The 21,985-nt window shown below is 42.2% G+C and overlaps 1 protein-coding gene across 1 annotated transcript; it reads right to left on the minus strand.

Moving 5' to 3' along the window:
• Positions 1-3,576: 3,576 nt before the first annotated feature.
• ARMS2 (age-related maculopathy susceptibility 2) lies at positions 3,577-5,470 on the minus strand. The gene is given in 3 exon segments (XM_021942975.2): positions 3,577-3,588; positions 3,590-3,921; positions 5,452-5,470. Coding segments are annotated over 3 exon segments (363 nt in total).
• Positions 5,471-21,985: the final 16,515 nt, after the last annotated feature.

Genomic DNA, 21,985 nt, shown 5'->3' on the forward strand with positions numbered 1-21,985 from the left:
GGACCGTCCACATGGGAGGCTGTTGGTGTGTGTGCCTACGTGTGTCCATCGGTGGGCACACAAAGAAGGAAATGGTAAACCCATTGAAACCCGGCCTCGTGGACCCATCACTGACCTTCCCTTAGTCCTAACGTCCCCATATCTGGAGGTAATGCTTTCAACCTGCAAGCATTGCTCTTTCTGTCTTTTAGATTCTTCCCCGCCTGCTGCCATTTATAAAGACATTTTCTTAAAAGAAGCATTTTTCTTTTGATACATCATGAAAACTCATTTCTCACTCACCAAGCCTTGGCACAGTATTCTAGAGAGGATTTTTCCAGAGAAAAGGGGGCAGTTTTGAAGCCAAACAGGCGAGTTCCCCAACATCCTCTCTGCAGCCCTCATTTGCAGCATTGAAGCTTCAGTTTTGAACAGGGCCAAGTCTATTCATGAATAATGAACAATGAAACACCACAGCTGCCAGAGCCTTAATCAGGAAACGAGGCTTCTGAATAGGAATGGAGCAGCCATGTCTGTGCTGCCCCAGAGGAGGATGATTTCCCACTTTGGGCCTCTGTTCTCCCAAATGTACAAAGGACCCAGAATGCTCAGGGGCTCATATTGCCTTTCCTAAGTCACAAGATCTAAGATCTAAGGAGCTGTATTAAAAATTTTGGTTCCTCCTATAAGCTTATCCTATCACTCTACTGCTCATTAATTTCCAGGAGCTCTCCATGCCAGTAGAATGAAGTCCAAGTTTCTTACCCTGACTTCCAATGTCCCCCATGCCCCTCACGCCAGGTTGTCCTCTAGATCCAGGGTGATACAATCCATTCCTACTCATCCATTCTCCCGTAGCAACAGAACCCTGGCTGGGGCCATGCCAGCAAGTAAAGGATGACTTCTCAACTGGTTTTGCCCCCTTTCCTCCGAGTGCCAGGCCCACTCCCATCCCCTCTGGTCACCCCAGCATCAGAAATCATAACCTCCTTTAACAGAAGGTACACCCTGATGACAAACCCACATCAGTTCAGTTAGGTTCGGTTCAGGAAAAATTTCCTGAGCCCCTGCTACAGGGCAGACACTGCTAGACACTGTAAAGCAGTGTCGAACGATCAAGCCCCTGTCCTCAAGAATTTCAAAGTCTAGAATTTTCTGCAATGTTGGAAATAATCTCTATCTGTGCTGTCCAAGAGGGTAGCCACTAACTACATGTGACTGCCGAGCATTTGAAATGCACCAAGTACAAGGATGATCTGAATTTTTATTTAATTTTAATTAATGCCTATCACAGGAGAGAGAGGAGGGTAAGAAAACAAAGGCAGGATGACAGGAGGGAATGCAGTGACAGAGAGGAATCCAGATGTTAGGAGGAGATTGGGCTGCATCTCAAGGGTTGAGAAAGATTTTACCAGCTGCACAGAGCAGAAGATGCATCCAGTTGGTGATGACACGATGAGTCCGTGCAGGTGGGGAAATTCCAAGTTGTGCAGTGTGGCCGCAGGCGGGAAGAGAGTCCTCTGGACAGTCCAGGCAGCTGGAGGGAAGGGGACCGGTCTATGTTGTGAGGGACTCCCTCTGTCCTCCTAAGGATTTTTGGCTTCACATTGATGCTGATGAGACACTCCAGTTGGCTTTTAAGGAGATATGTTTTGGCAGAATCGCCTTGCTGCAGTGTGGATGATAGATTGAAAAAAAAATAGATTTAATAATATGCATTTTTAAATATGGACACATGACTATATTTTAGGTTGAGGAGCACTTTAAATTAAATTGAAGATGCAGTTAATGTAACTCAATCGGGTAAAAAGTAAAGACATTCCATTCGTTTTGTAACAATTAAATTATTTCTGTATGATCTCTTTAATAGTAGACCCCTCCTTCAAAAATAGGACAAAGGTGAGGAAGTTCAAAATATTTTTGAGAACTTTTTTTTTTTTTTTTTTTTTTTTTTTACAGAGTCTCACTCTGTTGCCCAGGCTGGAGTGCAGTGGTGCGATCTCGGCTCACTACAACCTCCACCTCCAAGGTTCTAGCGATTCTCCTGCCTCAGCCTCCCAAGTAGCTGGAATTACAGGCACCTGCTACCATGCCTGGCTAATTTCTGTATTTTTAGTAGAGATGGGGTTTCACCACGTTGGCCAGGCTGGTCTCCAACCCCCGACCGCAAGTGATTTGCCCACCTTGGCCTCCCAAAGTGCTGGTATACAGCCGTGAGCCACCATGCCTGGCCTATTTTTGAGAATTTCTGAAGCACTTTAGAATTACAGTACCAGCATTTCTTTTTTTCTTTTTACTTGTTTTTTAGATAGGGCAGCCTCTCGAGCCAGAGTAGGCTCAGAGGCTCCAGTACTAGCATTTCTAATATCAAATCAAAACATTCATGTCTATTTGTTAAATAAGGATACTTAAAAGCCAACCCCAGGCCTGCTGCTGCCCAGTTTCCTTTTAAGCCTTTAAATTCTACATATTTGTTAAGATCTATAATTCAGATCTTTTATTAATTTAGGCAAACCCTTCCCCTAAATCAGTTGCATGAGACCAGCAGTCCATCTTTGCATTAATTGGCTCCTTTCAACATATTTGCTTTAGAAAATTAAAAGCATGGCATGTGATCAAATTTTTCACTCTCCATGGCAAAGTATCAGACAGATACAATTCAAACAGAGCCCCAGGCAGCTACCAAAAGGTCTTGAATGACAGCTTGTCAATTTTCTGTTATTCAGGAGCAGCTTGAAAAGCTGAGCGCCCTCACATTTAAAACTTGCTGTCATTTAGGCAAAATGGTTTAACATTGAATCAAGGACATTATGAGCCAGAATTTTAAATCTGCTTATAAAAAAAAAAAAAAATTAAGAGACAGAAGGGGCTCAACCTTTGAGTTCTTTCATTTGTCTAATTATATAGTACTACAGCAAGCACAAAGCGCCACAGTTCTGTAAGCATTAGAAAGCATTTACTAAGCTTATTTGGCAACATGGTGTCTAAGGTGCTTGATGTCCAAGTTTTAAACCAACGTGACCTAGAAGGCCCAGATTCTTTCTCTACAAACTTGCATGGTGGTTTTCTTACTCATACAGCCAAGGCATTTTTTTAATCCAGAAATGAGCAGGAAAAATGAGCGTTGGAAAGTAGTGAGAATATTGAAAGAATGGTACAGCTTTCTAAATGACTCCTATAACAACCCAGACAAGAAGCAGGCTGAGGTTTCCACTTCCTTCAGTAAACCCTAAAGCCAGTTCACCTACTCGAGGGGCCACTCGGATGGCCTTCTATGGGCTTTGGGTTTCTGCTCACCCCATCACTTTCTCAGACCCACTGTGTCTTCTTGTTCCCTTTTTCTGGCTTGTAGCAGGTGCATTGGAAATATTTACTGATATTCCCAACTCTCCAGCTATTCAACCAGAGGAGGGTTGAATTGACCCTGGGCCCTGCCTCCGCCTCCCTGTGGCCAGTGGTGCTCAAACCTGAGCATGCATCAGAAGCACCTGAAGCCTGGTTAAAATGCAAGCTGCAGGGCACCACTCCAGAATTTCTGATTTAATAGATCTGGGGTAAGGCCTGATCATCTGCATTTCTTACCAGTGTGAGGTGGTGCTAAGGCTGCTGGTCTGAGTACAGAGGAGGTTCCAGCAAGAGAGAAGAAGGCTGGTAAGTAGAGCTCAGGGTGGATTTTAGCAGCTGGGATCTTGGAGTGTGATAAAGACAGTTTGCTCCTCTGCCTGTCACTGGCTCCTTCTCCACCAACTCCAGTGTCCAGCAGACTCTCGCGGGTGGAAATGAAGGACACAGGAACCACCGAGGAGGACAGACTTGCCATCTCAGGCCCTCCTTTCCCCTCCGCCTCAGTTACCGTCGGTCCTGGGTGTAGGTGCAGCACGTAGAGTACAGAGACATGACGTGGTGACAAAGGTGCTATCCCCTTGCCAAGCCAGCTGCCATCTCACTCAGCCAGGAGCGTTGTCTTTTCCCGTCACACAAAAATGCCCCCAGGAGTCAGGCGCCCTGATAACTCCACCTTAAATTGTTGGGTGGTCTCAGGGAGGGTCCACCCCTCAGGCCTGCTCTGCCAGAGGAGGCAGCAGAGGTCCCTAGTATCCATTGAAATCATCTGTGAAGCTTTTAAAAAAATGCTGAGACCCAGGGATTTGGAGAAAAAAAAACTTGATTGTAGATCATAGTATTGAATCAATGTTGATTTTCCAATTTTGATCGTGTTATTGTGGTATGAGAACATTTTTTTTTTTCAAGAAAAACACTGAAATATTTAGAAGTAAAGGAAGTGCAACTTAAAGCCTGCAACTTAAATGTTTTAAATGTTTCACATGCTTTAAATGTTTCCAGGAACTAGAATGATGTAGCAAGGGTGGTAAGCATTCGGGAAATCTGGGTTAAGGGTAAATGAGAGGTTTTTTTGGTTTGTTTTTTTTTTTTTTTTTTTTTTTTTTTTTTTTACTGTTTTTCAACTTTTCTCTAAACCTAAAATTGTTTCAAAATAAAACACTTTTTTTTTTTTTTTTTTTGAGATGGAGTCTCATTCTGTTGTCCAGGCTGGAGTGCAGTGGTACGACCACAGCTCACTGTGGCCTCAACCTCCCCAGGCCCAGGTGATCCTCCCACCTCAGCCACCCAAATAGCTGGGACTACAGCTACAGATGTGCACCACCACACCCAGCTATTTTTTATATTTTTCATAGAGACCAGGTTTTGCCATGTTACCAGGCTGGTATTGAACTCCTGAGTTCAAGCAATCTGCCTGCAAAAGTGCTAGGGTTACAGGCATAAGACACCACGCCCGGGGCCCCCCACCTTTTTTTTTTTCTGAGACAGGGTCTCACTTTGTCACCCAGGCTGGAGTCCAGTGGCATGATCATGGCTCACTGCAGCTTCATAACCCTGGGCTCAGGTGATCCTCCCACCTCAGCCTTCCAAGGAGCTGGGACCACAGGTGTGCAGCACCACACCTGGCTAATTTCCTTTTTTTTTTTTTTAAGAGATGTGGTCTTGCTATGTTGCCCAGGCAGGTCTTGAAGTCCTCCTGCCTCAGCCTCCCAAAGTGTGGGATTACAGGTGTGAACCACTACTCCCAGCCAAACACTTTTTTAAAGGAAAAAAATAAGCCAGGCGCCGTGGCTCACGCCTGTAATCCCACCACTTTGGGAAGTTGAGGTGGGCGGATCACGAGTTCAGGAGATTGAGACCATCATGGCTAACATGGTGAAATCCTGGCTCTACTAAAAATACAAAAATTAGCTGTGCATGGTAGTGCGGGCCTGTAATCCTAGCTACTCGGGAGGCTGAGGCAGGAGAATAGCTTGAACCAGGGAGTCAGAGGTTGCAGTGAGCCGAGATTGTGCCACTGCACTCCATCCAGCCTGGTGACCGAGAAAAACTCTGTCTCAAAAAAATAAAAGGAAAAAAAAACTACTCCAGATCAACTGAATTAAAAACTCTAAGAGCACAAATAAGCACATAAGAAGATGCTGAGCATCTTTAGTCATCAGCAAATCAACAAATCAAAACCACACTGAGATACTACTTCATAGGCACTAGGGTAGCCAGAATCAAAAAGTCAGATGATAACAAGTATCGGCAAGGATGTGGAGAAATCAGAATCCTCATGCACTGCTAGTGGGAATGTAAAATGGTACAGCTGCTTTGGAAAACAGTCTGGCAGTTCTTGCAACAGAGTCAACGTATGACCCAGCATTTCCATTCCTAGGTAGCTACCCAAGAGAAAGGAAAACATGTGTCCACACATAGAAACAACCCAAATGTCCATCAACTGATAACAGATAAACAAATTATGGCATATCCATAAAATGAAATACTATTCAGCCATAAAAAAGAATAAAATACCCACTACGACATGGTGAACCCTGAAAGCATGGTGCTAAATGAAAGAAGCCAGAAACAAAAGACAACATATTTTATGATTTCATTCATAAGAAATGTGTATAACAGGAAAATCTACAGAGACAGAAAATAGATTCCTGCTTGCTTAGGGCTAGAAGAGTGGGCAGAGGCTGGGCACAGTGGCTCATGCCTATAATCCCAGCACTTTGGGAGGATGAAGCAGGAGGATAGCTTGAGGCCAGGACTTTGAAACCAGCCTAGACAACATAACGAAAACCCACCCCTACAAATAATAATAATAATAATGTTTTTTTTTAGTTTAGTGACTGTGCACACTTGTTTTCTCAGCTACTCAGGGGGCTGAGGTGGGAGGATTGCTTGATCCCAGGAGTTTAAGGCTGAAGTAAGCCATGATCCTGCCACTGCACTAGACTGGGTGACAAAGCGAGACTCAGTCTCTTAAAAATTTTTAAAATAGTTGGCCAGATGCGGTGGCTCACACCTATAATCCCAGCACTTTGGGAGGCTGAGGCAGGCAGATCACTTGAGGTCAGGAGTTCCAGATCAGCCTAGCCAACATGATGAAACCCTGTCTCTACTAAAAATACAAAAATTAACAGGGCGTGGTGGTGTGTGCCTGTAATGCCAGCTACACAGGAGGCTGAGGCAGGAGAATCACTTAAACCCAGGAGGCGGAGGTTGCAGTGAATCAAGACTGAGCCACTGAACTCCAGCCTGGGTGACAGAGCCAGACTCCATCTCAAAAAAAAAAAAAGAAAGAAAAAATAAATTTAATAGAAAATAAAAAGAATAGCTAAAAAGTATGGGGTTTCTTTTTGAGATAAGGAAAATGTTTTAAAATTGGCTGGACTTGGTGGCTCAGGCCTGTAATCCCAGCACTTTGGGAGGCCAAACCAGGCAGATCACTTGAGGAGTTTGAGACCAGCCTGGCCAGCATGGTGACACTCCATCTCTACCAAAAATACAAAAAGTAGCTGGGCGTCATGGCACACACCTGTAATCCAAGCTACTCGAGAGGCTGAGGCAGGAGAATCATTTGAACCAGGGAGGCAGAGGTTACAGTGAACCAAAATCATGCCATTGCACTCCAGCCTGGGTGACTCCATCTCAAAAAAAAAAAAAAAATTTGACTGTGTTGATGGTTGTCCTTATCCATGAATATACTAAAAACCACTGAAATGTATACTTTAAATGGGTAGATTGTATTTTATTTGAATTGTATCGCAATAAAGCTATTTTTAAAAACTCAGGGGGAGGGGGCAGGGACTGAGCATCCTTAGTGTCTCTAATTTGAAGAACTCCCAGGGACTCCAGTGAGCAGCAGGGCTGAGAACCACACACAGGTCATTTCTGTGTACTGACACTATGTGGATCCACGTTTCAGTCACCCAGTAAGTCTAGAGCCAGAGCAATGTCCTTAGAGATGTGAAATTCAGCAGCACCAGGTATTTTATTTGTCTAACTCATAACCCTTATTTAATCAGCCAATCCGTGTCCAGGTGAACCACCACATTGTCTTCCTCAGTCAGGCTTGGAGTTGCCTAGCGCTGGAGCCTGCCTTGCCCGCTGTGCCCAGACAGCACTCGCCACGTAGCAGGCGCTAGTCTCATGTTGCTTGTATTAAACAGATGCTTGCAGCAGAAGGTATAGCAGTGAGGTAATGCATTTTTATCTTAACTTTCATTTACTTTCTTCCCTGAAAATTGATTCCATTCTTGATGTGACTTTCAGCTGTCAGCTGTCTGCACTCCCAGACGGGGTGATGGCCTGGCACCAACGGAGCATTACCCTGATGAATCATGGTCGAGGTACTTTTCCACTGGGCCAGCCGCCACAGCCCCTTCTCCATCCTTCGGAGAGCTCTGTCACCTCGCCTTGTAGACACTTGTGTGTCTCCCACTGGCCTCCACTTCTTGTGGGCAGTTTCTGGATGCCCAGGCCTAATCCAGTGCTGCCACTCAGTTAATTCTGTCTTCCTTTAAAGGGAACAATTACCTCCTTGAGGAATGAGGCCTGAAAGCTAAGTCTCTGCTATTACATCCGCCTTCTTCTCACGAAGACCTGCAGCTTGAAAGGAGGGGAGGAAGAACTAGCCCTAAGCTTCAGGAAGACCAAGCCCAGCCGCTGTGATGATTCCAAGGAAATTCAGGAAATCCTTGCTAATGGCCAAACTTCCCGGGTTTGAGATGCAAAAGGAAATCGGATCCCAGGGTAATGCTTTTACACTAAGCAAGAAATTGCAGGATATAAAGCTGTGCAGACCGTTGCTCCTGGTTAAGAACGTGATTCTGAGACTCCAGCCTGGAAGGAACTGGGCCCCAGTGTTAACTGTGGTTAATTCTGGGTGGAGGGTTGATGGGTGATAATTTCTCCTTTTTCTTTTCTGTACTAACCATTAATATTGCGGAAGGATGGGCAGTTAAAAATCAAAGGAAGAAAACAAAGAAAGCCAAATCCTTTTCCATCTGTGCCGTTCAAGCTACTACCTGGACTTACTCTCCTTGAATCTGGGGCTCCTCTCTCAGCTCCACCTCACATGGCCCAGCTCCTTCCTGGGGTCACTCCGTGTTCCTCAAGTACTTCAAACTCATCCTCTCCTGCCTCTGAGCTCAGTGTATGGGCCTCTCTCCTTCCTTTATAAGCTCCATCCATGACTGCCTTCTGTGGGTCAGCCACATAGCTGAGCGAGGACCACATGCTCCACACTGAAGGATACAAGAAGCTTGTTCCAAATCTATATGGGTTTTTTTGATATTTTAAGAAAGCAGATGCTTTCCCACGCTGTCTAATTCCCTGTTACATGTATACATCTCTTTTAAAAGATCCTGCAAGTCCTTTTAGTGTCTGGACACAGCTTATTCCCTCCCTTTCTTTTTTCCCAATCTCACCTGCCCCAGTCCTCCTGGTCGGTGCTTCTGTTTCCTGCACAAGGACACAGTCTTGCAAACATGGTGATCCCTGAAACCATGTTGGAAATGAAAGAAGCCAGGTACAAAAGACAACATACTGTATGATTTCATTCACAAGAAATCTGTGTAACAGGAAAATCTACAGAGACAGAAAATAAATCTGTAGTTGTTTAGGGCTGGGAGAGTGGAGTGAGGCCTCTCTAGAGAGATGGCAACGCCCAGGATTCCTTTGAAGACATTGTTTAGATATCACAGCATGGTCGGACAATAGTGAGGACAGTCTGGCACTGGTGTACAGATGAACAAATAGATTCATACAGTAGAAGAAGCCAAACCAGATTCCAGCCTACCTCCAGTCACCTGATTTAACAAAGTCAAAGTCACAAATCAATAGGGAGAGGATGGTCTTTTCAGTAAATGATACTGTATCAATTGACTCATCATATAGAGAACAAAATGAACTTTGGTCCCATACACGCACAAGTCACAAAAGTTCATTCAAAGTGGATCATAGACCTACATTTGAAAACAAAATCAATGCAGGGTCCAGGAGAAAGGGTCCAGGCGGGAGAATATTTTTATGACCTTGGGCTAAGCAAGAGATTCATAAACAGGACACAAAACCACCAACCACAAAAAAAAAAAAAAAAGGAATGAGAAATATGACAATTAAAATGAAGAATTTATGTTTATCAAAGACAAAAAGGGGAACCATCGACTAGGAGAACATAGTTACAATACTTGTATCCAACCAAGAATTTATATTCAGGTTAGAAGACTCAAAAGCAAAAAGGTAAGCAATCCACTAAGAATGAATTCTGGGCAGAAGACTTCACGAAAGATCTACAAATGACCAATGACATTAGGTAAACATGGACTAAAACAACAAGGAGACACACCCACAAGATCCGTGACAATTTTGAAAATGAAACCCTGAAGCAGGCAGAATTCTAAGATCGCGTCCCGGATTCCCACTCTTGGTGTCCGTGCCCTGCACAGTCCACTTGAGTAGGGGCAAGACCTGTGGATATGATGGATGTCTCTTCTGTGACCAGGTTACATCATATGCCAAAGATGGAGGGATTTTGTGATTAAGTCTCTAATCAGTTTACCTTCAAGTTCATCCAAAGCAAGAGTAGCCTAGGTTGGCCTGGCCTACTCAGGTGAGCCCTTTAAAAGAGAGCTCAAGCCTGCCCTGAGCTTGGAGAGATTTTCCTGCTAGCCTTGAAGAAACAAGCAGCTGTGAATTCTGCAGCTTCACAGAAATGAATTTGGCCAACAATTGTGTGAGCTCCATTAGAAATACACCCTAAGTTCCCTCAACCTCTCCCACCCCCCACAGCACCTATTTACTGGTTATCTGCACGTGATAGCAGGGCAGGAACTAGACTCTCAGCCCCCTGAGGACAGACCTTGTCTGTCAGTGCATTTCACTGTCTGTCCCAGCACGTTGCACAAAGCCTGGCATATATCAAGAACATGGCACATTTTTATTGAGACGGACTCCTTAAAGCTGGAATCTAAAACCAATGGCCCCTAAATTCAGCAAAAAAGGTTAATGTGACACCTCTGCTTTTATTACCCATTTCCACAGATGGAAGGATTGGTTGTCTGTGGCTATCTCAAGTGAAATGCAGAATTAGTGAATAAAATTTTCATCTGAATTTAAAGAAAATCTTAATAAGATTTTCTTATTGCAATTTTGTTGGTACCACTATGGAGTAGATTACACTATTCAAATAATCACTGCCCTCCCTATAGAAGAATTATATTAGGTTAAACCAAATACAATTGAGATATTCAATCACTTTTGACTTCATAAAATGCCAATCTCATATGGTTCAACCTAATTCTTCCCTGCCCCTTTGATGTCCAACTTGATCATGCTATTTTCTCTGGCCAATAAAATGTGATCTTTAGTGGCACGTGTTACTTCTTAATAAAGTTTTAGTGATTGCATGTTGGCCAGCATGCCTTTTCTCTCTGCCATGACCACCAGAAATTTTCCAGATAGAGGCTTTTCAACTTGCTTGGGTCTCAGAGTGAAATAACAAAGAGCAGAGCCATAGCCAATCCACCTGGACATACAGCACAACTGAGCAATAAACCTGTGTGGATATAAGCCTCTGAGATTTTCATTACTGTGGCATAACCCAGCATATTCTATCAATACATTCTCTTTTACTTTGCCTTGCAATAGAGGTACATTGTTTGTGTCTGCCTCACTTATATCCCAGAGTCCAGCAGAATCTCTTGTCCATAAGAAGCCCTTGAAAAATATTGATTGAATTTAATTAAGCACAGTGCTTTTTTTCTTCTGGGAAAAGAACTGGCTGAACACAACCAAAGACATTTTGTGGCATTTATTAATGCCTGTTCTACTTTTAAGCCAAAGGACAAGAACCACCCGTGAGCCAAGCTGTATTATGTCAGCAAAACTCCCAGAACAATTAAGCCTCCTTTAAAACTGGCATGGAGCTGTTTCCAGAATCAGCATGAAATCCAGTACTCAGCATGCCTCTGCTAGCTCCTCCTCTGGGGGCCCTCCTGTTACTCTGAGCAAGGCAGTAGGAAGTGGGAGGTGGAAGTTAGGACCAGATCATGTTAGGCCTTCATAGACCAGGAGACATAAAGCAATGATAACCTATCAGTGAAAACTCTCAGAGGTTTTCACGCAGGGGAATGACCACCTGAAATTTTAAATGTTGTGATGGCTTACTGGCTAGAGAATAGATTAGAGAGAGACAGGAGTAGAAACAGGGATGGAATAGAAATTTTCTCAGAAATCATAAATTACCAATCTGACAAAAGAAAAAATCTTAAGTAAACCAGCATCTATGGTGAAAAAGAAATATTTGTAAAAACAAACAAACAAAAATCACTTCTGGAAAAATTCTTGAGGCTAAATGGTTTCATGGTTGAATTCTCTGAAACTTCACATAAACAGATTTTACATTCTTTCAACTGATATTGACCAGGGGGAATAATGAAAAACTTCCCAATTCATTTTGTAAAGCAAGCACATCCCAATACTAAAATTTATCAAAAATTGGGAAGAAGAAGCTAAAAGGATCATTTATTGCACATGATATCATTGTATTACTGAAAACACAAGAGAATCAACTAAAAAAAAACACTAATAATTCAATATGGTGACTAGTATAAAAAATTAATTTATACAAGCATTAGTTTCCCTATAGACCAGCAATAAACAGATAAAAAGTAATAGGAAAAAATTTTATAGGACCAAAAATATAGCTAGAAAAATTAAATGAAAATATAAATAAATATTAACATTTAAAAAAAATAAATGTAACTACCTAGGAATTTACTTAACAAGACAAATACAGGAGTTACATGAATACAATGACTGAAGGATTTAAATAAAGACTTGGCTAAATGGAATGACATACCATAATATTCCTAGATGGGAAAAACATTATGTAACTGGAATTTTCCAACTCCTTCATCTGTAGATACAGAAATCTCACCAGCTCATAGGCCCCTCCTACATGACAGCAGGACCTTGGCGCTACCTTATAGTTTCCGGGGTTATTTCTGACAGTCCCCAGAGTATTCCACATCACACAAGCACAGGAATCCTCTGCCCTTCCTTTGCAGTGGTTCAAGTCAGCTGTTGGCAAACTCTCTAGGGGCAAGCTCACCATGCCCCCAGTGCCAGTGGTTCATGGGAGAGGGTACGGCCTCCTCCCCAGGGTACTGCTGGACTCCCTCCTCCCATGTCCCCAATTCAGAAAACACTTGAAGTGGTGGTGTGCTGGCAAATATTTAACAACCAGTTCTCTAGAAAAAAAAAAAGAAAAAGTTTATTATACATTTTACTGATATAAGGGAGATATAGCATATGATTCACAAATAATAATAGTCTCTAAAGCCAGTGTGTGCCATGATTGCCTACAGCCTGCCATAGAAAAATGGTTTTTACATTTTTGAATGATTGAAAAAAAATCAAAAGAATAGTATTGCATGACACATGAAAATTATATGAAATTTAAATTTCAGTATCCACAAATAAAGTTAGTACAAAAACCCAGGCTCACTCATGCATTTAGGTATTTTCTATGCTTTTGCTCTGTAAGAGCAGAATTAGTCATTGTGACAGACACTGTGTGGCCTATAAAGCCTAAAACACTATCTGGCCCTTTACATAAAAATTTGCCAGCCCCTCCTCTAGACAATCAGGAAAACAATCAATCAAGTCCTAATTTGTAGCATTTGCCAATTTCCATGGTGTAAATACTCCCACTGTGCCAGTGTCAAGCTTGCCATCACTGAATGTGGAATTAGGAAGCATGCACAGTAGCATATCATTACATAGTATTTCCACCATGCAGACAACAACGGACGTAAATAAGCATAGATTGTAGTAAGGTGTAGTAAAATGACTAACGAATGATGAATTTTGAATATTCATTACCTTTGTTCCTCACATAACTCATTTAATTGTATAAGTTTAATTTTTAATAATGGTTCTGTTTAACAACCAGCTTGGAAAATTCTTGAAAATTTAGCATTTGGGTCGCAGGAGCCAGCCCCTGCACACCACTAATTTGGAGTGACCAATGGCATGTCAGGGGTGGCAGCCCTTCTGGCTCTTGTCTGTACCAGGTGCCACAGAAATGGGGACGGTGCTCTTCTCTGTGCCCCATTCTGCCACCGTTGTCCTGAAGAACAGCACTTCTTGTCTTTCCTATCTTCAAAATGCAGATTTTATTCACGGCCTTCTCTATCTTCAGAGCACCAATCCAGCCTTCCTCTCCTTCCATGTACACAGGTTCCTCAAGGCAAATCTCCTTCCTCTAAAGACAAACAGTTACCTGGGAGATCCCTAGGTGGGAGAATCCTCTGTCCAGAGAGTCACCAAACCCATCTTGTGCCATGGTCTGACTGTTGGTGTCCTCCCAAAATGCATATGGAACCTGATGCCCAATGTGATAGCGTTTGGGAAGAGGGGCACCTTTTGGGGAGTTATTGCCATGAGGGCTCTACCTTCATGAATGTGATTACTGCCCTTATAAAAGAGGCTCAAGCGAGCTCCTTCACTCCTTCTGCCATGTGAGGATACAGCAACAACGAGCCATCTATGAAGCACAGAGCAGCCCTCGCCAGACACCGAGTCTGCTGACACCTTGATCTTGGACTTCCCAGCCTCCAGAAATGTGAGCAATAGATTTCTGTTGTTTATACATCACCCAGTCTGATATTTTTGTACAGCACCCCAGGTTTACAGGAACAAGCATCCTGACAATATTATAAACTTAATGTAATTCCAAGTTTTTAAAAGTAGAATTTTTTGGAACTTCAAAATAAGCAGTTGGACGTTCAAGAATACTGAGAATAGAAAAACATTTCTATCAGATATTAAAATATAAATAATTACTAACATATAATACTATAGAGAAATATTCATATTAATGATATAAAAAGTTGTGAAATGGACTTCAATGTAAGTAATTAGTGCCTAAGTAATATTCCAAATCAATGAGAGAAATAGATTTTAAAAACAAATAGCATAGAGAAAACTGGCTGAATTTCAGGGATGAGGTAGAAAAGTATATTAGATCTTTATGTTATTTGCCAAAATCATTCCAAGTGTATTTAACTTTTAGAAGTAAAAAAGGTATTGGAAAGTATTATAAGTATATGTATAAAATCTTTGTGTGGCAAATTACTTTCTAAGTGTGATAACAAAGGCAAAATCCAAAAAGAAACTTAAAATAACCATAAATAAGAGACAAATGATGAACAAGAATCATATTTCAGTACAGGACAAAGGTAAGTAAATACAGAAAAAAGATTAATGTTTATATACAAAGGATTCTTAGATATCAATAAGAAAACTTCAACAGCAATGAAAAACTTGAGATAAAAACAGGCAATTCTCAAAAAGCATAAATAGAAATGTTCAGTTAACATTTAAAAAAACCTTACAGTTTTCAAAGAAATACAAATAAAAATCACAAGATACCATTTTTCTTTAATCAGATTGCTAAAAATTAAAAGTATGGACAAAACCCAGTACTGTCAAGGATGTGCGGAAATGGGCACTCTTTTTTTTTTTTTTTTTTTTGAGACAGAGTTTTGCTCTTGTTGCCCGGGCTGGAGTGCAATGGTGCCATCTTGGCTCACTGCAACCTCCGCCTCCCAGGTTCAAGCGATTCTTCTGCCTCAGCCTCCCGAGTAGCTGGGATTACAGTCATGCGCCACCACGCCCAGCTAAATTTGCATTTTTAGTAGAGACAGGGTTTCTCCATGTTGGTCAGGCTGGTCTCAAACTCCTGACCTCAGGTGATCTCCCCACCTCAACCTCCCAGTGTTGGGATTACAGGCATAAGCCACCCCACCTGGCCTGCACTCTCATGCACTATTGATGGGAGCGTAAATTAGTATATCCTTCCTAGGTCTTTTGACAGTACCATGACAGGAAGTGCATATACCTTTGAGAGCAACAAACCCATGCCTGGGAGTGTATCACTAGTGGAGAAAAGACATGGCCTGCAGTATTGTTAAAATAGTGAAGAAGTAGAAACAATCAAAATGTCCAATAAAGGAATGGTTAAAGTTTTTTTTCTGTATAAATACACAAGGGAAGACCAAAGTTAAACCTTTATAAATAGTGGTGTCCATATATATTTATTGATAAGTGAGGGTGTCTGTAACATACTGCTGCATGGAAAACAGGCTACAAAACAACATATAGAGCATGGTCCCAAATACGTCAACTTGCCAGTGTCTATGTGTAAATAAGCACAAAGAGCCATCCAGAATAAAGTCGAGTCATGAGAAGTCTGGTGATTTTTGCTTGTATTGTTTTGTGTGGCGTGTGTGTGATATTTGGCTTGTTTACAGAGGCTACAGATTTTTATACACACACACACACACACACAAATAAAGCTATGTACATAAACATTTAGTAAAAGACTTGGAAGTATAATCACTGAAATGTCAACACAGGTCATTTCTTGATGAAATTACAAATTATTTTTATTTCTTTTCTTTTTGCTTACATGAATGTTCTACAATAGGGTGTTCACTGTAAAATCGGAAAAAAAATTAAGGCTATTCTTTTTTGAAACAAAACAAAGATTCTTGTCTTGAGGAAGGCTTAGGCTCACAAAAGAAAAAAAAAGTAAAGACTCTAGTGCAGTAACAGCGATGGTGGCTCTGTGTCCACAACAGCACAGAGACCAAAGAAAGGAATGGTCAGTACCAGCAGTGAGAGCCAGGGAGGCTCCGTGTCACATGACAAAATGAGTCATGGAAGGTAATGAGGAGCTCACGAAATGGACAGACAGGGAAGCTATGGGTGTTTGAGCGGGAGGGAAATCATTTCCACGGAATTACACTCGAAGGGTTGTCCTCACTTCTAAGGGTGAATATGGAAGACCACCTAAAAAGTTTTCTACAAAACCTGTGAAGGACATTGGTCCCCACGTTCCTTAGCATCACCTGTAGCAGAATCCACATCACAAAAGATTCCAAACATTTAATACGTGGAAGGTTCTCTAGCTCTAAAAGGGGATATGGTTAGTTGCATCAAACAACAAAGGTTATTCTAGAACTCAACGTTTTCCTTTTCCGTTGCCAGAAAGCTCAGCATTTAGTTGGTGTTTATATGTGATTACCACCTTTCTTTGATTACTGATGAAATTCTGTCTATATGGAAGACCATCAAATAAAGAAATTTTTTTATTCCAACCTGTGTTTCATGTTTAATTGGTCAGAGCCGGTTCACGCACACAGGCTTTCTCAGTGGGTTCTTTATCTGAACCATAGAACACAGGCAGTGATTTAGGTAACTGTTTTCTCGGTTCTAAGGATATTATGTAACGAAGGCCATCCTAGATGCATAGGAGAGAAGTTAATTCCTTACATGTAATGGATAATGGATAGCTTAGGGCAGAGGATCTCAAACGTTTTTTTTTTTTTTCGTTTTTGTTTCATTTTTTTTTTTGAGTGAGGGTCTCACTCTGTTGCCCAGGCTGGAGTGCAGTGACACATCAGGGCTCACTGCAGCCTTCATCTCCCAGGCTCAAGCGATCCTCTCACCTCAGCACCCACTGCAAGTAGCTGGGACTGCAGACGTGCACCACCATGCCTAATTCTTTTTGAATTTCAGTAGAGACGATGTCTCACTATGTTACCTAGGCTCATCTCGAACTCCTGAACTCAAGCAATCCTCTCGCCTCGGCTTCCCAAAGTGCTGGGATTATAGGTGTGAGCCACCATACCCAGCCAATGTCAAACTTTAATGGGTGCCAGAATCACCTGTAGGCCTTGTTAAAACAGATTGCCTGTCCTAATCCCAGAAAATCTGATTCAGTAGGACTGGGATGGGAGCAATAATTTGCATTTCTAGCAAGTTCTCAGTAATGTTGACATCGTTGATCTCAGGGACCACACTTTGAGAACCACTGCCTTAGGGGGTTAGGATTTAATTTCTCTCACAGCAGACTTAAGAGGAGCCCACGATGTGATTGTTAGCACCTGAAATTAAACGTAAAACCAAACATGCATAAGTATGAAAGGGGCCCAGGATGAGCTGCTGAAACCACTGCACTGGTGTAGTACTTATACAGTGGCCATTACTACTAGAATCCATTTGCATTTTGCTTATTTACTTCCTCTTTGGGCCAATCTAATCAACAAAGAGCTGGATTTGGACTGTTTTCATTTTCTAATCTCTTCCAAATGTTGAAATCTTTGGCTTTTAGAAGGCACTACAGTGAAAAGAGAAAAGCTATTTAGTCAGCCCAAAGTTTAAGAGCAAAAGTTTAAAGTGAATTCCATTCCAATGAACTGAACTGAACATTGGCATGGGAAGGGAGAAAGGAATCAGGTGTTTTGGGGTCACCATGGCTTGTGTGATGGGAAAGATGAGAAAGCAATTCCAACACCTCAAGGAGAAAGTGGCATTTTGGTGAGAATTGAAGGATGGGTGGAATTAACAGGCAACATTATTAGGAAAGTGGCATTCCAGGCAGAAGAAACAGCATGAATAGCAGCAGGAAGGTGGGAAACTGGGAGATGGAAAGGTTCGGTTGAACTGGAGTGCAGGATATACACAGAAGCACTGTGTGAGAAGGTGGACATGGAAGGGCCACGAACATAGGCTAAGAAGTTCAAATGCTATTCACTAGGATAGTGTTTCTCAAATGGGGAACCTAGACATGTTCTCCAGGAACCACGTTCTTTACAAGAAATTATACTTTTTACATTGAATTTTGATAATTTTTTAAAGACTCCTAAATTTAATTTGGATGGCCTCCTCTTACCTGAGTACTACCACTTTAATCTGGTGGCATGTTTGTGATCACAATGCTGCCAGGTACAAATCAGAAGATATCACAACTTGTCATATAAGAAATCTTCACAGCAGTCGTATATTTTGAGTTGAAGAACAAAGTGGGATCTGTAGTAATGTGTTTCTCCTTGAATAAGTTCTGTATATTGTGCTCAACTCTGCGCAAATACATTTAAAAACTTAGATAAAATGTATAACTTTCTATGGATATAATTGATCAAAACTGACCCCAGAAAAGATAGAAAGCCTATCAATTTTCATAGAGGAAATGAGGAAGTTGTCAGTGGCACACCCTCAAAAGAAAACCAGATTGAGAGGGTTTCTGAGGGGAAGTCCACTAACTCTTTAAGGAGTATAGAATACCAACTCTTTTTTTTTTTTTTTTTTTTTGAGATGGAGTTTCACTCTTGTCACTCAGGCTGGAGTGCAGTGGCACCATCTCAACTCACTGCAACCTCCGCCTCACTGGTTCAAGCGATTCTCCTGCCTCAGCCCCACAAGTAGCTGGGATTACAGGCACCTGCCACCATGCCCAGCTAATTTTTTGTATTTTCAGTAGAGAAAGGGTTTCGTCATGTTGAGCAGGCTGGTCTCGAACTCCTGACCTCAGGTGATCCACCCACCTCGGCCTCCCAAAATGCTGGGATTAGAGGCATGAGCCACTGGGCCCAGCCTAGAATACCAGTTCTTTTGAAGCTGTTCTGTAACAGCTTAAAATTAAAAAAAAAAAAAACAAAAAAAAACAAACAAACAAACAAAAAAAAACCCTTTCAAGCGTTTTCTATGAAGCTAGTAAAACACCACAAAACCTACAAAGACTAGAGCTACACAAAAGAAAAATGCAGACTAATATGATTTATATTCATGCAAAAATCCCTAATAGCAAACAAAATCTAGCAGATTTTTAAAATAATCTATCTTGACCAAATGGAATTTATTCCAGAAATGTAATGATGGTTAAATACTGGGAACTGGATTAATAGCTTTCACCAAATTAATTAAAGAGGGATAAAAATATTATTTCCAGACAAATTGAAGATATTTAACAAAATTCAATCACCATTCTTCATTTAAGAAAAAAATCTCAATAAAATATGAATAGTTGGATACTTCTTTAACCTGATAAAATATTTCTCAGCCCACAAGCCAGCAGCATGGGGAACCACTAGAGCAAGCTTGTCCAACCCACAGCCCATGGGCCGCATGTGATCCAGGACGGCTTTGAATGCGGCACAACACAAATTCGTAAACTTTCTTAAAACATTATGAGATTTTTTTGCGATTTTTTTTTTTTAGTTCATCAGCTATCATTAATGTTAGTGTATTTCGGCCGGGCGCGGTGGCTCAAGCCTGTAATCCCAGCACTTTGGGAGGCCGAGATGGGCGGATCACGAGGTCAGGAGATGGAGACCATCCTGGCTAACACAGTGAAACCCCGTCTCTACTAAAAAATACAAAAAAATAGCCGGGCGAGGTGGCGGGCACCTGTAGTCCCAACTACTCGGGAGGCTGAGGCAGGAGAATGGCGCAAACCCGGGAGGCGGAGCTTGCAGTGAGCTGAGATCCGGCCACTGCACTCCAGCCTGGGCGACAGCGCGAGACTTCCTCTCAAAAACAAAACAAAACAAAACAAAACAAACAAACAAAAAAATGTTAGTGTATTTCATGTATGACTCAAGACAATTCTTCTTCTTCCACTGTGGCCCAGGGAAGCCAAAAGATTGGACACTCCTGCACTAGACGCTTTTCCACTGAAGTCAGGAGTGTGACAAAAATGACCACAGTTTTCAGTTATTGAACACTGTCATTCTTGCATACAGAACTCAGTGGGTTTTCAGTGCTGCTCGGAATATCCTAAATGTCCCTAGTCCATTCTTTCTCCACAATCCTAGACATCTATTCTCTCATGCCTTTCACACCTTTCCCCACCTTACTTGCAGTTGAGAATTCTGTTTCCTAGTTTATTGAGACTACGGCAGAGACTTTCAGAGACTTACCCCTCCACGTCTACCCACTTAACCAGTGGCTGCACCACATACTGTGCCTTCCTACCACAGATAAACACCTGTGCATTTGGAGAAGTCTTCAACTTGTGCCCTAGCTTCCATCTCATCTCACCTCAAGGACTTGTCCCAACAATTCTGTACTCTTATACATCATCAATCTTTCTTTTCCTACTGGGTCATCAACAAATAAGCCACCAATTTTTTATTTATTTATTTATTTATTGAGACAGTGACTCACTCTATTACCCAGGCTAGAGTGCAGTGGCACGATCACAGCTCACTGTGGCCTCAACCTCCCCAGGCTCAGGTGATCCTCCCACTTCAGCCTCCCAAGTAGCTGGGACTGCAGATGTACACCACCACACCCTGCTAATTTTTGTATTTTTTGTAGAAATGGGGTTTTGCTATGTTGCCCAGGCTGGTTTTGAACCCCTGGATTCAAGCTATTCTTCCACCTAGACCTCCAAAAGTGCTGGGATTAAGGGCGTGAGCCACCGTGTCTGGCCAAGCCACTATCTTAAGAAGAAAAGACTACTTTTGCTACTAGCAACCATCACCTTTCTCCAGTCCTCTTGCAGTAAAACTCCTCAAAAAGAGTTCTACTTGTCCCCACCACTCCATCAGAACAGGCCCTGGCAAGATCACCAATGACATCTGACTGTCCACGTTGCCAAACATAATGGGCATTTCTCAGGCTGCCTCTTAAACTTGATCTATGAGCAGCATTTGACACATCTGATCACCTCTTCCTCCTTGCTTCATTTTCACTTGGCTTCTAAGACACTACGTACTCTTGATATCCTATTGACGTGGTGGTCACACCACCTCATTCATCATGGCTACTTCCTCCTCCTCTTCCAAAGCTCTTAATATTGGAGCGCCCCAGGGCTCATTCCATGGTTCTCTTTTCTTCTTTCATCTTCATTCTCTCTAAAGGTGATCTCATCCAGTTTCAAAGCTTTCAATAGCACCTAATACTTTGAAGATGCCCACATTTTTATTTCCAATAATGATTTCTCTCAATTCCAAATCTGCATATCCAAATGCCTGCCTGCCATTTCTACTTGGATGTCTGACATGTCAACCCTAACATTCAATACTGCGACCAATACTGCAATCATCTTTTCCATCAAACCTGCTCTACCTGCAATCTTTGCTACCTCAGTTCATGGCTTCTAGTTGTTGGGGCCAAAAACCTTGTCATTACCCTTAATTCTTCCCTTCCTTTCACTTGCCATATCTGATCCAGATAAGGTACCAAAGACAGGCAAAAAAAACCCTAAACAGACAAAAAAAGGCCGGGCGCAGTGGCTTACGCCTGTAATCCCAGCACTTTAGGAGGCCGAGGCGGGCGGATCATGAGGTCAGGAGATAGAGACCATCCTGGCTAACATGGTGAAACCCCGTCTCTACTAAAAATACAAAAAAAATTAGCTGGGTGTGGTGGCAGGTGCCTGTTGCCCCAGCTGCTCAGGAGGCTGAGGCAGGAGAATGGCGTGAACCTGGGAGGTGGAGCTTGCAGTGAGCCAAGATCGCGCCACTGCACTCCAGCCTGGGCGACAGAGCGAGACTCTGTCTCAAAAATAAATAAATAAATAAAAATAAAAAGGCTGTTGTAAATTCCTGACAATGGAAAATTCCCTACATCCCCTCCTTTCCTCCCCGCTAAAGACAACGTGCATGAGAGACACACATACTACAGTTTGGGAGGGAAAGAGGCAATGGAGCCTTAAGAGAACAATTTAAACTTTCTCCATCACTTTGGACCCCTGATTCAACATTTAGAAATTTATAGTCACATGGTTTTTACTTAGAAGTACTTCTTTCTCTTATGGGACCCCCCAAAAGGCCCTCTCCATCACAACACTTATCTTACCCACACCATCATC

Source organism: Papio anubis, chromosome 11 (genome assembly GCF_008728515.1).
Source record: "Papio anubis isolate 15944 chromosome 11, Panubis1.0, whole genome shotgun sequence".
Lineage (NCBI taxonomy): Eukaryota > Metazoa > Chordata > Mammalia > Primates > Cercopithecidae > Papio > Papio anubis.